Below are 17,347 nucleotides of genomic sequence, written 5' to 3'. Positions count from 1 at the left end.
ATGTGTGCTGTTTCTCACAGTATGGTCAGTGGAGTCATTTGCAGTGCTTGTGACAATGTAGTTTCTTGGGCCTCACCCCAGGCCTACTTCATCAGTTCCTCTGGGAATGGTATCTGACTCTGCATTTTTTTTTTTTTAATTTTTTTTTTTCAACGTTTATTTATTTTTGGGACAGAGAGAGACAGAGCATGAACGGGGGAGGGGCAGAGAGAGAGGGAGACACAGAATCGGAAACAGGCTCCAGGCTCCGAGCCATCAGCCCGGAGCCCGACGCGGGGCTCGAACTCACAGACCGTGAGATTGTGACCTGGCTGAAGTCGGACGCTTAACCGACTGCGCCACCCAGGCGCCCCTGACTCTGCATTTTTATATAAACACCCCAAGGCTTGGGTTCTCCTGGTAATGGTAGAGCTGCTCTTAATAGACTAAGCCTCCCGTAGAAAACAAATATATATATATATGCTGGGCAAATTATCAAAAACAACTATTTGAAGGCACCAAAGAGCATTCCAAACAGGCAGAGGTAACGCTTGGAAGAAGGAGTCACTTGGACAGCAGCAAAGGCACTGAGTAGGTTTTCAAGTTTTACAGCTTATCAGCCTTGGGGCAAGACCCAGTTGACACCAAACAAGAGGGCTAAAACTCAGTAAACATTCAGTCTCACTGTCTTGAATAAGCAGAGGACAGAGTTCACAGCCCTCACAGCAGCACCTGGAAAGTGACTGGGGACGACCTAGAAAGGAAAGAGTCAGAAAGTGGGAGCCCCATGCGCCATGTATAAACTCTGTTTGCATCTCTAGTTGGCCCCTGAACTGTACATCCGTGAGACAGACCCTAAGCAGCCCAGCAAAGGCTGGGCATAGATTGCAGCTGCTGTCGCCTGCAAGGAAGACAGCAGTTTGCAGTTAGAGCACAGCCAAATCAACAGAATATTCAAGAAAACAAACACACTCTTCCAGGAAGTGGAACAGAATCCAGAGTCTCTAAACATATCATTTGGATTGTCCAGGGTAATCCAAAATGGGTGAACATAAGAAGAAAAAGGAAAACATTACCCCTACTTAAGGGAGGAAGGTACTCTGTGGAGACCAATGCCAAAATGAGTCAGACGTTAGAATTAGTAGATAAAGATTTTTTTTTTAAAGTTTATTTATTTAAGTGATCTCTACACCCGAGTGGGGCTTACGCTCACGACCCCAAGATCAGGAGCCTCATAGTCTACCAACTGAGCCAGCCAAGTGCCCCAGTATACAAGAATTCTTAAGTAGCTCAAATATGGTGAAGGACGTAAAGGAATATGCTTGTAATAATTGAATAAAGAGGAAATCCCAGCAGAGAAATAGAAACTTACAGAATGTACCAAGTGGAAATTCTGGAACTGAAAATGTATCTGGAATAAAAAATTTACTGGTTGGGCTTAATAGCAAATTGGAAATGACAGAAGAAAGAATTAGTTAAATTGGAGATGGATCAATAGAAATCAACCAATCTGAAGAACAAAGAAAAGCATTAAATAAGTACTTCATATGATTTTTATGCATATTCACATTTCAGGGCTGATACTCTAAATGCAATTTCTATACTGGATGGCCTCGATGCCCTCTGAGTTATGGAACCTACGATTTCTGGGTATAATCTCTCTTTAATCTCAGATTGTATTAAATGGTTTGGGAGTCCACTCCCTGGGCAGGGCCATGACAAATGACTAAAGAGCTTTCTGGAGCCCTGGGGTCATCGGGTGAGGTATTCTGGTGTGAGGGAACATAAGTACTTGTAAAAAAAAAAAAAAAAAAAAGGCAGGGGGGTGGGGGGCAGCCTTTTCTACCACAGTTTACATCAGCAAGAGAGAGACTGTCCTTGGGGGGTCAAGTTATATATGGTGCCCTTACCACCCACCATTTATCCAGAATTAGAAATATTCTCATGTTTAGTCTTTCATTCTAAGGCCACAATTCCTTGAAGTAATTGAATTGATTTTGCTTTAAAAAAATTATGCACTGTTAATATCAAATATACATTTTAACGAAATCATCCTTTTATGGGTTTCTGGGCAGCCACATGCATATGTGCATCCTGGAAGTGTGCTGTGCTTTGCTCAGATCTTTTGGTACAGGAGGGGTGAAGCCGCTAGGCAGTGGCCCTCAGGGCCTCCTGGCGCCTGAGCTTCAGGATCCATCCTGATCCCATACAGCTCCCAGTGTCCTTTGTCTCTCTGTGCCAGGCCCCAGAGGCTTAGCCTGTTCTGGTCTCCTCAACTTTGGGGAACTGCTCGAACTTACTCTGCCCCCAGGGTTTGTGCCCTGAAGACTGGCAGTGGCTCAGTCACAGGTCCTTTCAGCACTTTGCTTTTTCCCTTGTTTTTTTTTTTCCTTTTGTTTTGTTTTTGTTGGTTTTGTTTTGTTTTAATTTAAAGGACTTGTTTTTGAAGTATAATGTACGTACAGAAAAGTGCATCTAATCACAAATGATTAGCTTAATGAATGATCACAATTCATCCCATCCACGTAACCAGCATGCAAATCAAGACACAGAATATTCCCAGTTCCCCCGGAAGCTCCCCACCCTCCATGCCGCTAACAACTATGACCTCTCCCTAAAGATAACCACTGTCCCAGGGCGCCTGGGTGGCTCAGTTGGTTAAGCCTCCGACTTCAGCTCAGGTCATGATCTCACAGTCCGTGAGTTCGATTCTGTGCTGACAGCCCAGAGCCTGGAGCCTGCTTCAGATTCTGTGTCTGCCCCTCCACTGCTCATGCTGTTTCTCTCTGTCTCAAAAATGAATAAAAACATTAAAAAAAATTAAAAGCTTTAAAAAAAAAAAAAAAAAGATAACCACTGTCCCAACTAATAACCTGAGATGGATTTTTACCTGTTGTTGTGCTGTGTATACTTGGAATCATGCCAGTCATACTGGTTTGTGCTGGCTTCCTTCTTGCAACATTATGTTGAAGAAACGAGTCTGCATTTGTTGCAGATCACTTGTTCTCACTGGTGAACAGTATTGCACTAAGTGAATGTACCACAATTGTTTTTTTCTACTTCCCTTGGGTATTTGGATAGTTTCTAGTTTGGAGCCATCATAATGCTGCTGTGAACATTCTTGTGCCTCATCTTTTGGAGCCATACGGGCTTATTCCTTTTTAACAATGTTACTGCTGATAATTTGAAAACAGGTAAAACCAAACAACCATCATGAGGAAGTTGCAGAGCTTATAGGAGTTGTCAGCCCACTACTTTTCAAACTGGGTTGCGCCTCTTTATTGGGTTATAAAATAGGGGTTTAGGATCAGCATTTTAAGGGCATCAACACAATAGACAGTATCAGAAGACATTGCACGTGGTAAGGATAAGCCTCGTTTCGTAGACTTTTGTTTCAGTTATACATATGGATCAGTATGGAACGTGAAGGATGTACTTGCGTATGTATAAGATGTATTTCTTACTTTGCCTCATGGCATTATGATAAAGAGTTTGAAGGCCGCTGTCTTGGCCTGTGAGTCTTTTGGTTGTTGTTGTTTCCGAATTTTTATTTTTATTTAACAAATAAATAAATTCTAGTTAACATGTATAGTGTAATAATTGGTTTCAGGAGTAGAATTTAATGATTTGTCACTTACATGTAACACCCAGTGCTCATCCCAACAAATGCCCTCCTTAATGTTCGTCACCCATTCAGCCTGTCCCCTGCCTACCTTCTTCCATCAACCCTCAGTTCTCTGTCTTTTAGAGGGTCTTATGGTTTGCTTCCCTGGCTGTCTTTTTTTTCCCCTTCCCATTTGTTCATCTGTTTTGTTTTTTTTTTTTTTTCTTAAATTCTACACATGAGTGAAATCATATGGGATTTGTATTTGTCTTTCTCTGACTAATTTCGCTTAGCGTAATACACTCTAGCTCCATCCACGTTGTTGCAAATGGCAAGATTTCGTTCTTTTTGATGGCTGAGTAATATTCCATTGTAGATATACATATATACATACTACATCTTTTTTTTTTTTTTTTAAGAGAGTGAGAAAGAGAAAGTCCCAAGCAGACCCCATGCTCAGCATGGAGCCTGACATGGGGCTTGATCCCACAACCCTGGGATCATGACCTTAATTAAGCCAAAATCAAGAGTCGGGTGCTCAACTGACGGAGCCATCCAGGCGCCCCTATACCACATCTTCTTTATCCATTCATCAGTTGATGGACCTTTGGGCTCTTTTCAGTTTGGCTGTTGTTGATAGTGCTGCTATAAATATATATCAGGGTACATATACCCCTTCAAATCTGTATTTTTGTATCCTTTGGGTAAACACCTAGTAGTGCAATTGCTGGGTCATAGAGTAGTTGTATTTTTAACTTTTTGAGGATCCTCCATGCTATTTTCCAACTGGCCCATGATTCTTAACTCTCTCTGGACTGGAAGCAGGAGGCTTTGTGTGGGTTTTTGCCTTCAGCGTCTGTCATGCAGGCATTCGGAATTACTCCTCTTCCAGTTGATGGAATCATGCTAGAGTAATTGGCCCCTCTGAATCAAATGAGCAGTTTCATTTCTGAGGACCTCTAGACTGCTGGACAGTTCCACTCACGACATGTGCCGGGACCCAGAGTGATCCTCCTCCCACCCAGAAGCAGAGTTGTTGCCAAATGACCTTTAAACACAAGTTGGCACTGACACAAAATATGGCCCAAAGATGGGTTTTGTTTGGTCTATACAGTGTTCTGTTTTCAGTTACTTGCTTTTAGCTACAAATCGGTGGATTTCACATAAAAATCCGCATTTCAGACCATTTTTGAGCCCTGGAAATCCCCAGTCTGAACATCACAGAGCAGCATTCCTCTGAAGCCCTTTAGGTGACTGGCGTGCATAGTCTCCAGTTCGCCAAAGTCCCCACCACCCTTGGTTCACTTCTGTCACCTGCCCACACTCCTGGAGGCGGTTGCCTCTGTCACTTCTGCCCTACAAAATGTGGGGTGGAGGTAGACTGGAGACGAAAGAATTGCTGCCCCTCTACCCTCCTTAACCAAAGAGAAGCCTGAGGGTGGCCATTTTTATTTGGTGCCTATTAGGAGTCAGACCCTCAGGGCATTATATGCCCCCCCCCCCATTTTATCTTTCCTAAAATGCCTGACATTTTCTTAATTACAAAGAAACTTGCAGTGGCAAACAGTAGGGAATATAAGGCGATCACTATTGCCTCTCATGAAAAGTTTCTTTATACTGTTTGATTCGTTACCATGTGTACATACTAGAATATCATAGATGTTATGTAATGACCTTGAAGGATATTCACAATATATTATTATTACATGAGAAAAGCAGGTTGCAGGTAATGGATAGAATACAATCCCATTTTTAGGAAAGATTTGGTCTTCTTTTAGAGCAGGGGGCCAGAAACCTTTTTTTTTTTTGGGTGGGGGGAGCCAGATAGTAAATATTTTTGGCTTTGCAGACCATGGAGTCTCTGACATAGCTCAACTCTGCCGTCAGACCATGAAAGCAGCATAGACAATAAATGAACAAGCATGCATCTGTAAAACTTTATTTACAAAAACAGGCATTCAGCCTACAAGTCATAGTTTTCTGACTCCTGTTTTTTTTTTTAATTAAAAAAATTTTTATTAATGTTTATTTACTTTTCAGAGAGAGAGAAAGAGAGAGAGAGAGACAGCATGTGAGCAGGGGAGGGGCAGAGAGAGGGAGACACAGAATCCAAAGCAGGCTCCAGGCTCTAAGCTGTCAGCACAGAGCCTGGCATGGGACCCAAACTCACAAACCACATCATGATGTGAGCCCAAGTCAGACACTTAACCGACTGAGCCATCCAGGCGACCCTGTTTTTCTTTTTAAATTTGAGAGAGAGACGGGGCGCCTGGGTGGCTCAGTCGGTTGAGCGGCCGACTTCGGCTCAGGTCATGATCTCGCAGTCCGTGAGTTCGAGCCCCGTGTCGGGCTCTGTGCTGACAGCTCAGAGCCTGGAGCCTGTTTCTGATTCTGTGTCTCCCTCTCTCTCTGACCCTCCCCCCATTCATGCTCTGTCTCTCTCTGTCTCAAAAATAAATAAACGTTAATTTATAAATAAATAAATAAATAAATAAATAAATAAATAGATAGATAGATAGATAGATTTGAGAGAGAGAGGGCATGAGCTGGGGAGAGGGGTAGGGAGTGGGGGTGTGAGAGGGAGAGAGAGAGAGAGGATCCTAAGCAAGGCTTCATGTTCAGTGTGGAGCCCAATGCAGGGCTCGATCCTATGACCCAGGGATCATGACCTGAGCCTATATCAACAGTCAGATGTTCAACCAACTGAGCCACCCAGGCGCCCCACTGGCTTCTGTTTTTGGGTATTTGAGGACACAAATCTTTAGTGTCTGAGGTTTAGGGAAATCTTTGTCACCTTGGAAAGGAGAAGTTAGAAACAAGAAGCATATCAAAAAAGATCATTCTAGTTCTGTTGCTGTGTGTTCTCACAGTGAAGAGTTGCCTCAGGGTGACAAGTCTCCCATCTTTGTCTCTGTCCATCAATCACAGGGCCAGGACCTCAGCACAATTTCACCAGCAATCATCTTTGAATCAATGTTCCAGAATTCAGATGATCCGGCAATTCAGGAAGATCCTCAGCAGACAGGTTTGTTTCACAGACTCTCTTCCTGAGTAGCTCTCAGCACGGGGCAAGGGACTCCCCACTCGTTGACACACCCATGCAGGCACGGGGAAGTTGTAGTTCAGTTCCTTTGAACAAAGTGTGCATTTGGCGAGGGGTCAGGGAAGCGTGGGCCTTTTGTTCAACCCATCTTTTCCTCTCCTTCCCTCAGCAAGAGTCCACTTGAGGGCCTACTGTCCTTAGACCTTCAGAAGAAGGGGTCTCCTTCTCTAAAAGCTCTCGTTGGCTTTCAAAACCGAGGAGAGCTCGGAGCTCTTTCTTTTTCTGACGCGATACTGTGCTCGTGAGTGGGCAGGATCCACAAACAGCATCAGATGCATAGATCATTCTGTGTTTGAATGAAAATCTGTCCCTGAAGCTTTCACGGTAGTCAGAAAGTGTGTTCACTGGTTTTGCCAAAAAAGGATGTCCAGTCTCTTCCAGAAAAGCCTTAGGATACTTTTTTTTTTTTTTTTTTAAATGATAAAACCTATACTAGCTCTTCACATTTAGAAAGTGAGACTGATCACGAAGCCCGGTGCTTTGAGCAGAGCGGTCACTAAATGAAAACAGAAAGCCAGCCTTCTAGCAATGAAGGTACTGGCTCTGACGGACTTCAGCTGCCTTTGGTGTCGCCATAATGACTGTGTTTTTGTGGCTCATGTAAGGCTTGGGATATGTATATATCTTTCTATTTCTTTTTCTTGCCAGCTGCCTTGATTGAAAGTTTTAATGGTGATGCAGAGTCAGTCAGTGATGTTCCGCCACCCACAGGAAATTCAGCATCTTTATCTCTTCCGCTTGTACTGCAGCCCGGCATCTCCGAGCCACCCCAGCCTCTACTACCAGCCTCAGCACCGTCTGCTCCTCCGCCTGCTCCCTCCCTACGAACTGGTTCCCAGCAAGCTGCATTTGGCAACCCCTCTGCTCTCTTACAACCTCCAGAAGTGCCTGTTCCCCACAGCACACAGTTTGCTGCTAATCATCAAGAGTTTCTTCCGCACCCCCAGGCCCCACAGCCCATCGTCCCAGGACTTTCTGTTGTTGCTGGGGCTTCGGCGGCGGCATCAGCCGTGGCAGCACCGCCCCAAGCGCAAAGTACTACTGAGCCCCTGCCAGCCGTGGTCCAGACTCTGCCCCTGGGCGCCAACTCTGTCCTGAGTAATAATCCCACTATAACCATCACCCCGACTCCCAGCACGGCCATCCTGCAGTCCAGCCTAGTCATGGGAGAACAGAACTTACAATGGATATTAAATGGTGCCACCAGTTCCCCGCAAAACCAAGAACAAATTGTAAGTATTCTGACTGAAAGGACCCCTGGGGGTGAAGCGTATTTACATGGGTGACGTGTTCAGAGGCTTTTACTTCAAAAGGAAGATGGTTATCGTATCTGCCCTGAAACATGTAATTCGGCCTCTTGTCACTTCCCCACGATCGAGGGGTATAAATCCAGGGAGTGCTGTGATGGATACCTGCAGGAGGGAAGCAGAGAAGCAGCCTTCGTGTACTGCCGGGTGGATGGCCGCAGGCACGTGAACAAATGTTCCATCTGCAGTGTAATGCCACCCTCTAGGACAGGACAGCAGTCAACAGACTGCAGAGGCCCGAGAACGATGTAGGAAAACGGTTCTTCTCCAAGGCAGAGTCAGACTGACGTGAGGGAATGGTGGGCCGCCGTCTGGTAGAAAACACAGCAGTGGCCAAGTCAGCGAGAGAGTCTGTGCACCCAGGACCTGCTCTAGAGCCAGTTTCTGCAAAAGTGTTTGGTCTCGATGATGAAGGAAGTGACGTGGTCATTCACTTAAATGCATTTCAAGGGCCCAGTATTTACCAGATACCATGCATGATACTCTTGGGGGTACAGAAAAGTGGAAACCATGATCTCTTTTTCATAAAAACTTACATTCTGCTTAAAGATGCTAAAATGCCCCAAAGAAGGGTAACGTTACCGGTAGGTAAAGTGCCGAATCGCAACGAAAATGGTAATAACGGCTGTGATATATGGAACCCTTACTACGTGTAACGGCTTACTGTGCTAACTAAGCACTTTTTGAAATTAAGGATCTAACATATGCCGGTCATTACCTTCTGTACATTATTTTTAGATTACTTTTTTTTTTTTAAGATTTTACTGAACAGGTGGGGCAGAGAATTTCCATACACTCCCTGGCTACCCGTCCCTCCCTGCCAGTTTGCCCTAATAGTAACATCTTGCATTAGTTTGGTACATTTGTTATAACTGATGAATCAGTATTGATATATTATTACTAATTAAAGTCCATAGTTCACATCAGGGCTCACAGTTTGTGTGCAGCATTCTGTGGGTTTTGACAAAGGCATGATGTCATGTGTCTCCCATCATAATATTCAGAGAAGATTCAGCACCTAAAAATCCCTGTGCTTTACTAATTCATCCCTTCTCCCTCTCCCCCTTTCCCCTAGCAACCATTGATTTTTTTTTTAATTTTTATAACGTTTATTCATTTTTTAAGAGACAGAGAGCACAAGCAGTGGAGAAGCAGAGAGAGAGGGAGACACAGAATCCAAATCAGGCTCTAGGCTCTGAGCTGTCAGCACAGAGCCCGAGGCGGGGCTCGAACTCATAGACCGCAAGATCGTGACCTGAGCTGAAGTCAGACGCTCAACCAAATGAGCCACCCAGGCGCCCCTCCGTTGCCGTTTTATAGTGTCAGCTCCCGTAGCTCAGCCAGAAGCTTTCACATTCCTCCTAGACTCATCCTAGAGGCACCCCCCACTTTTTTTTCCTTTAAAGGGATAAAAGATAAAGCCTTTTTACGATAAGACTTGAAGAAAGCAGAAATCCTGTAGCCAATGTAACAGGAAGTGTAACTAAGGTGGAAGGGTGAATTGTGGGCATGACTTTATAGTCGTCCTCGTAATAATGTAAATAACCAATGTTTGCTGAAGGCTCACCGCATGCCGCAGGCTCTGCGTACATCATCTCCTTTCACCCTTGCAGGGGTCCTTTGGGGGGTCCTTTGGTTATCATCCCTGTTTTTACAGATGAGGAAACTGAGACTCAGACGTGAAGCCACTTTTCTGACCTCAACAACTGAGAAGGGACGGGGCTTGTGTCCAGGGCTTATGGCATGCTGCAGGAGGCCTTCACAGGGGCTGTTCTGCCTGTGAGAGGAAGTCTTAGCCAGTCCTTAGCATGCAGCTTGACCCTTGAGGAGACCAAAGAACTTCCCAGACTCACAGAAGTACTGGGGTGTGGTGGGAGCAGAGGGCTTGTAGCGAAGCTAGCCCTGGGGATCCCTTTGAGAAGACCACAGCTTGAGCAAAGCAACCTTGGTCCCTTTGAGCAGACGGAACCTACTGGATTGGGCAGCTGGGAGACAGCCAAATAGTAGGGGACAAAGCTGGCTGCGTTGTCAGCACTGAATGTCAAACAGTACACTGACCTCATGTCAGAGCGCAAACAAAACATCACTCAGTGCAAAAATCCTTGAACACTGAGGGTTTTCTGTCCTCTTGGATGACCAGTATAATCGGGCAGGCTTCAGGTCCTTGGAGATCTGCCATACTTGAGTGGCCGTAAATGTGATTTTTTTTTTTTTTTTTTTTTTTTCCCAGCAGCAAGCATCTAAAGTTGAGAAGGTGTTTTTTACCACTGCAGTACCAGTAGCCAGTAGCACAGGTATGTAATTGTGTGTGTTAACTTTAAAAGAAAGTCAACTCTCTGGGCCCCTTGAGGCACAGCTCATTGTTGCTTTGCCCCAGTTTTGAAAACCTCAAATTTGTCAGATTGTATTGTTTGTTTGTTAGAGTATTTCACCTTCTCACAGCTATTGGAAGTTAGCGGGTTTATGGCATAAATACCACAGTTAACATTCCTTAAGGGGTCACCGTTCTTTCCTTTCAGATATAGCTTTTAAATGTAACCAGAAGAAAGTCTGACTCACAGTGAATGCCAAAGAGGGCAGCTGTTAATTCACTGGACTCTTTTCTAGTTACAGTAACGAAGAAGTAGCTTCTGGGTCAGAGACTCATACAGAGCGAAAAGTTCCTTTTTCTCAAGCTATTTTATAGATTAAGAAACGGGGGCCCCAAACGACTAACTGACCCCTCCAAAGTCATAAGTGAGTTTGTGGCAGAGCCAAAGCACTAGTTCTCAGGCCTCCTGACTCGCACTCTGTTCTCCTGCCCCCGGGTCTCTAGCTTTTTTGAGACACACAGAGCCGGTCTCATCTCAGTGTGCATGTGCACAGCACACATACCTGCACCAGAGAGCGGGAGCATGGGCGCGCACGCAAGGCTGACGGTGTACAGGGGTGCTCCCCCCACCTACTGTGTGTCTGAGACTGGGGGTGCAAGCACGAGCAGGAGGCCCCGGTGGAGCTTGGTCTCGGGCAGGCGGGACTCAAGCCCCAAGTCCCGCACAGTGTGGAGAGCAGTGCGTAGGGAGGCAGCAGCTCTGTGCACGTAGATAGGAAGCTCGTGTGCCAGCCGGCCTCGGGCCAGCCCCGAGCGGAAGCCTGCTGGAATCACAGCCTGGCAGCCTGGCTGTGCGCTGGGTCTTCAGAAATAAGAGTAAGTTCTCTGGAAAAACAGCGCGGTCTGGGGAGTTCAGGCAGAAGGAAGAGCGCAAAGACCCGGAGGTTTGAAGAACATGTCAGAAAAAAGGGAGGCATCTGCTGTAGCTGGCGTGGAGGGCGTAGGGGGGTTCGAACAGCCAGAAATGAGGCTGCAAAGACAGGGTCATCTAGATGGTATGTGTGGCCAAGGAAAAGGGACTTTGCCTTGCAGGGGATGGGGAGTGTCAGGCAGAACAAAGTCTGGAGCATGGCATCCTCCCTTGCCGCCACTCCTGCTTCCGTGGCACTCAGTGCTCACCCACTCCGTATCCCCGTCCGTCATGCCCCTGCCCTGCGGCTACTGGAGGAGCAGTCTCTCTTGCCTCTCTCGCAGGGAGCTCTGTACAGCAGATCGGCCTCAGTGTTCCCGTGATCATCATCAAGCAAGAGGAGGCGTGTCAGTGTCAGTGCGCGTGCCGGGACTCTGCCAAGGAGCGGGCGGCGGGCAGGAGGAAGGGCTGTTTTTCCCCATCCCCGGCAGAGCCGAGCCCCCAGCCTCCTGACGGGCCCAGCCTGAAGCTACCGTCGCAGACTTTTCCCTCACGTCCCGGTCCCTTGTCGTCCTCCTCCGCTGTACCCTCTTCCTGTGAGCAAGGCAGACAAGCAGAGACTCCTTCAGACCCTCAGACAGAAACGTTAAGTGCCATGGATATGTCAGAGTTTTTGTCCCTCCAGAGCCTGGACACCCCGTCCAATCTGATTCCCATCGAAGCACTACTGCAGGGGGAGGAGGAGATGGGGCTGACCAGCTTCTCCAAGTGAAAGGGCCACGTGCACTCACCTCTAGGAAAAGAGGGGGAGCGGAAGCGTAAGGTGCGGTGCCTGCCATCGTGGGGGGTCAGCAGTTCGAAGGATGAAGAAATCTACTGTTTGAAATCCTCACCTTTCAGACGTATTTTCTTTAGTCATATCCCAGGAGCATCCATTTTAAGGAACTGATCTTTGGAAAAAAACAAAAACAAAAACAAAAAAAACAAAACAAAAAAAAAGCTAAGTTATAAATGAACTGTTTGGCTGCACTGTATGTCACTTTTGCTTATTGTCATGTGAACTTGGAAATTAAGGTTACTCGTATGCATAAACATTCGAAATGAAAGGGTGTGGCTTCCATCCGTGTGAGGCTGCCCATCACTGGCACTGGGGACTTTGTGGTCTGGGCAGTAGTGTTCAGCGTGGCGGGCGTTGCTCCTCCCCGTGCGTCTTTTGAGTCTGAGGCTGAAGCTCACGAGGAAGGCGAGACCCTCGCTCCGTCAGAGGGGGGAGTGGCAAAGGCAGAGCAGACAGCTGGGAGCTGGACAGGGGTCGGGCCAGGTGGTCCTGTTGTTTGATCTTGGTGTCCGCGGAGCTCAGGGTGATGGCAGGTGGCGTCCTGCAGCCAGCTACAGCACAATGGGTAGTAAAAGCCTGGCCTGAGGCTGTGTCAGTGATGTCCCCTCTGCCGCGGCCCCAGGCGAGCTGGTGACCGCTGTCTGTCCCCGCCGTTTGCGGAGCTGGCTCCGGCAACAGTGTCACCGCGTTTTTGCCTTCCCTGTTCTTCCTATCTCTTGGTTGGTTGCCAGGCCCTGCAGATCGCAGCGGACTTTCCTTGGGGAACATCCCTGTTTTGTCCTCGAGTGGACGTGTGGCTTGTGGCCAGTTGCCGGCTGGTGGTCTGCCTTCCTTTAATGGTATTCTCTTTCTCAGAGCAGAAGAGCTGCATTTTGCTTATCAGAAGGAAGTCATTGTTGGTGTTTTTTGAGGCGGCGTGTAATTGGCAGGCCAGGTGTCCTGGTTCCAGGTTCTAGCCAGGCTTTTGCTTGCCTCTCCCATCTCCACCTCTCACCCTCTGGATTTTGCATACAGTCTAGTACAGTGCAAAGAAGGATGTGACTTGCTCAGCTTAGTCACGTGATTTCTAAACAAATACACAAAAGCAAACAAAAACCACAAAACGATGATCTTCTACTCAGGGTGAAACAAAACAAAACAAAACAAACAAAAAAAAAAAATCCCCCTTCCACCAAAAAGCCTGAAATGTTGCAATAAGTTCTCTCATTTGGAATGTTTCATTAAGTTGTGTTATGGGGAAAAAAAATTTTTTTGATTTGTGTATAGAATTATATCCATCTGTCTGCCTTTGGCTCCAAGTCATTGCCTCTTAAAATAAAACCTAAAATACAATTCACACTAAAATGGAAAGTTTCTCTCAACCGGCTATATTAATGTAGTCATGAGTGCTCACCGAGCCTCACTGAGCTCAGAAATGAGGCCTGGCCCACGGTCTGGACTAGGCCTCAGCCTCCAAGAGCCCCCTTCCCTGCTTGAGCGGGGAACAGGGGTCCACAAACAGGACTGCTCTTCTGAGTCGACAATGTCAGGCAGAAAGCAGCCATAATTTTGCCTTCCTTTACCATTACCTAATGTAAAGAGATCTGCATGTGTCACTCTTCTGTTCTCTGAGCTATTTATTACTCAGGGCCAGCCAAGACAGTATCCGGAGCTGATCATTTATCTGGGAGCCAGAGGCCCTGCCTCTGACAGAATTTCAGGGACACAGTTGGACAAGAGGGCAGAGGTAGTCAGTGTTGTTACTGCCATGAGGAGAAAAGGGCTTTACCCGCAGGCAGCTGGTGGCTTCTCATTCTAGGAGTCTAGGCAGGAGAATCAATTTCTTTTTGACCTTCTGCACTCCCCTCCCCAAAAAGCTGGTGGGTTCTCAGCAGAAGTTGATAAGGCAGGAGGCATCTTCTGTTTACCACAGTGGGTTAATCTTCCTGGGAAACCAGTTGCTGAGCATGGTTTGTCCTTGGCCATCTCTGGGTCTCACACCCAGGGGAAGCTCTGAGGCAGGAGCCGCGCTGTTTTCTCTACAGCTTCTGACAGAACGACATGATGGGGTCCCAAAGGTAGCTCTATCGGAGGGCACGAATGACCTCCCCAACATATCCATCCGAGGGGCACCCGAGATTCGGTTCCCTGGGAGCTGAAGTGGGAAACAGGAACCCAGAGAAAGCCATTGGAAGTGTCCGTGGTTTCGTTACTGCTTCTCTCGAGTTAATCAGGGCTGTACTCCTGTTGGGCATACCTAGGTCAGTGGCTTTTCTGCTCTCCAAAGATTGGGGGGTGATGAAGCAGCATCTTAACAACAGTATTTAGGCTGACAGATTTTTCTAGTTGAAGTATCTGCCTTTTGAGGGTGACTCAAAATGACAAGCGGGACTGTCCGAGCCAAGTAGCTTTTGAAAAATCAGGAATGTGCTTAAAATGCCAGTGAGTGGTTGTGAAGAGCAGGTTCGCCCACAGGCCAGGCCGTCTTCCCTTCCTCTTCCCGCACTCTTCCCCCCACCCCATCCCCTCCCGCAAGCCTGGCCTCTTGTGCCAGGGATCTGGGAGGAGAGCGGGCCGCCGGCAAAAGTGGAGCTAGAACGGGCCTTCACGAAGAGTGCGTTTTCCAAACCCAGGCACGAACCTGTGGCGAGGTTAGGGAAGGGCTACAGACTTCGGGCAGGTGAAACCAAGCTTTCTTTCTTCCCCTGGTAAGCTTGGCCATTGCCACCGTGTAGATGGATTCTTCCAGCTCCCACTAGCACATCTCCAGTTCCACTGCCCTTTGCAGGGTGTGGTCAGCACCAAGGACTGGAGTTCATGGACCTAGGAGGGGGTGGGAACCCGGCTGGCACCCCCAAACTGCCTTAGCAGGGGGGTGGGACATTGAGGGAGGATGGCCCTGCCTCTCCTGGCAGGGTCTGGCAGCCTTGTGGGGCATCACCAGTTTGGTGACACGAGTTGGTGTCATTTATTCAATTCCACCCCTTCCCCCTTAGAAGGAGATCATGGTACAAAGCCCAGGAGGGGCCTTAAGGTGTGAAGACGTCTCTGGGTAGAAGCCAGGGACTTGTCTCCCCCACCTCTGGGAAAGTCAATAGATTGGAGTTTTACCTTCAGGGTCAAGGCAGTGGATTGATGGGGATAATGGAGGGTGGGTGGGTTTTCCTGAGAGACTTTGTATAATGCTGAATGTGTCCAGAGGGATGAGTTTGCAGAACCTCATATTGGTATATTAAAGAAATAATAAAATAAAAAAGCACTTTAGGTTATTTTATCTTTAACCCAATTGCTGCAATTTCTTTTGTGTATATATATATATACATATATATACTTTCCACAAAGTTTTATTTTTTGCTCAGAATAAAAAGTTAAATTGAGGTGTGAAAAGAAAAGCACTTACCTTGGTGCAATATGTGTAGCTTGACGGTCGTTGTCCCATGTGGCCCTGGCCCGGCCGCTTTTTTCCGCTCGATCAGCCCTGTACTGTGAGGCTGTCTATAGGGAAACACTATTATGCACTCTCAGCAACTGCTCTATCTATGCAAGCCTTCCCTGTGTGCCCGAGGGCGCCCCCTCAGGCTCTCTGAAGAACTGCGGGTCCTGTTTTCCTTTGCTGACTTGAGGCCCCGTTTTCATCACTTCTCGGTCCCTTGCCATCTTGCCCCGCCTTCACCATTACAAAGTGATGCCTGAAAGGAAGGAACAGGTTGTTCCTAGGTAGAACCTGGCACCTTCTAGACTTTGATATCTGTAATCATGTTTCGTTGTCTTCAATCTTAGAGACTTCTCCGGAGTCACTGAAACCATTGGTTTGTGGAACTGCAACAGTATTGCTAGCGTTTACATTTTCCAATCTGAACTATGTTGGGGAGGTGGTGGTGGTAGTGGGGGAGCGGGCAACACGAGCCATTTCCCTACTGCTCCCCTCACCGCCCGCCCATGTTGGCTCTCTAAGAAAAAAGGTCTCCAGCCTTCATTAAATCCAGTAAACAAAGCTGTTACTGATCTGCTTTATCGACTTCTCTTCCTTTCCCCACATTCCCCTCCTGTTCCCCCGAGCCCCCATTTTATCTTCAATTCTCAGGCTACTGTAGAATAGAGAAGTTTTGAAATACACTTCAGCCAAAGCAGAAGGATTTCCACAGATCAGTATGCAAATGGTTCTGTGACACAGATGGGAAATTGTCCATTCCCTAATACCGGGTGGCGGGGCGGGAGGCGACAAAGCTGAATCTTGCATATTTCTGGTTGGTAGTCAGTTTAGCCTGTTTCCTCTTGCATATTTTGGGGGGGACAGGGAGAGGGTCCCATGTTTCCTCTCATGCCCTTTGGGGAAGCTGATGATCACTGTTTGGGCATTTCTCACTGTTACTCCTGTTCCAGAGGTTCTCCTCAGTCTGCACTGAAAAATGCAAATTAAACTGGATCTTATGTCAGTGTGTACATAGTACAAGCTTTTTTACTGGAAGCAAAGTTTAAAACCACACACTGCCCTTTTGGTGGTGTGCCTGCTGGGCCAAAAATTGGGTGATAATGTAGTGTCACTTTCTCAGCTCAATGCAGTTTCTACTCTTTTTCTTATGGGAAAATTTTTCATAAAACCTTTTTTCACCAAAACCCAGGGGTGTTTTTTGCAATATCCTCGTTATCCTCATAGTGGTGCCAAGTCAGAGGCCTCTCTTGCCCTTCTCCCATGTCCTTATGCCTCCCCAGGGCACTGTTTGATTCAACAGTCTACATCCTTTGCTGTGTTTTTGGAGAATGTGGGGGGGGGGGTCGGAGTTCAAGGTGGCTGTTCCCTTTCCCTGTGAACTCCTCCTAGTCCCTTTTGGGGAAGGTGGCTGGAAATAGGTTTTTGCTGAATCTCTGGCTCCCATCTCCTGGCCAGGAAAGGCAAGACCCACAGAGAGCCTTCTTTTTTGACACACACCAGTCATTGGCCGGAGGTCTTGGTGACAGTTTTTAAAATCTCAAATGGTTTTATTTGGATTGTGTAAAAGCCTATCAAATTTATTTAAGGGTGAAACATGGGAACAACGGACTTCCACTGAGCGATATGAAAACGTTACAGGTTCAGTACTTCCAAAGGAAGAAACCTCCAAACCCAAAAAAGAGTAAATATGAATTTGTATTTTTGAAGAATGTGAAATAATGGTGTTTGCTTAATTGCTCATTTTGTATAAACTTAATATTGTACTTTAAGATATCTGCTAAGAAGTGAAAATTTAACTTTTTGGAATTGAGAAAGCAATATTAAATACTAATGAAATCCTAATTAAATGCTTATTTAAATCTGGTAGTATCTGTGGCCTTTCT

At 46.7% G+C, this 17,347-nt stretch overlaps 1 protein-coding gene across 4 annotated transcripts in view; it reads left to right on the top strand.

The window, feature by feature from the left end:
• Positions 1–17,330, top strand: part of MTF1 (metal regulatory transcription factor 1) — a 46,688-nt gene extending 29,358 nt beyond the window's left edge. For 3 of the 4 annotated variants that reach the window (XM_006934584.5, XM_045035566.1, XM_019836682.3), the window contains 4 exons: positions 6,512–6,608; positions 7,335–7,918; positions 10,224–10,287; positions 11,559–17,330. In XM_006934584.5, coding sequence (XP_006934646.3) covers positions 6,512–6,608; positions 7,335–7,918; positions 10,224–10,287; positions 11,559–11,986 — 1,173 coding nt within the window. In that variant the 3' untranslated portion in view covers positions 11,987–17,330. The remainder of the gene's footprint in view (positions 1–6,511; positions 6,609–7,334; positions 7,919–10,223; positions 10,288–11,558) is intronic. The other variant, XM_006934585.5, reaches the window with a different exon arrangement.
• The last annotated feature ends 17 nt before the right edge of the window (positions 17,331–17,347 follow it).

This window comes from Felis catus, chromosome C1 (genome assembly GCF_018350175.1).
Source record: "Felis catus isolate Fca126 chromosome C1, F.catus_Fca126_mat1.0, whole genome shotgun sequence".
In the NCBI taxonomy this organism is placed as follows: domain Eukaryota; kingdom Metazoa; phylum Chordata; class Mammalia; order Carnivora; family Felidae; genus Felis; species Felis catus.
The sequence above is the reverse complement of the archived record's forward strand: the minus strand, read 5'-3'. Positions and strand labels throughout refer to the sequence as shown.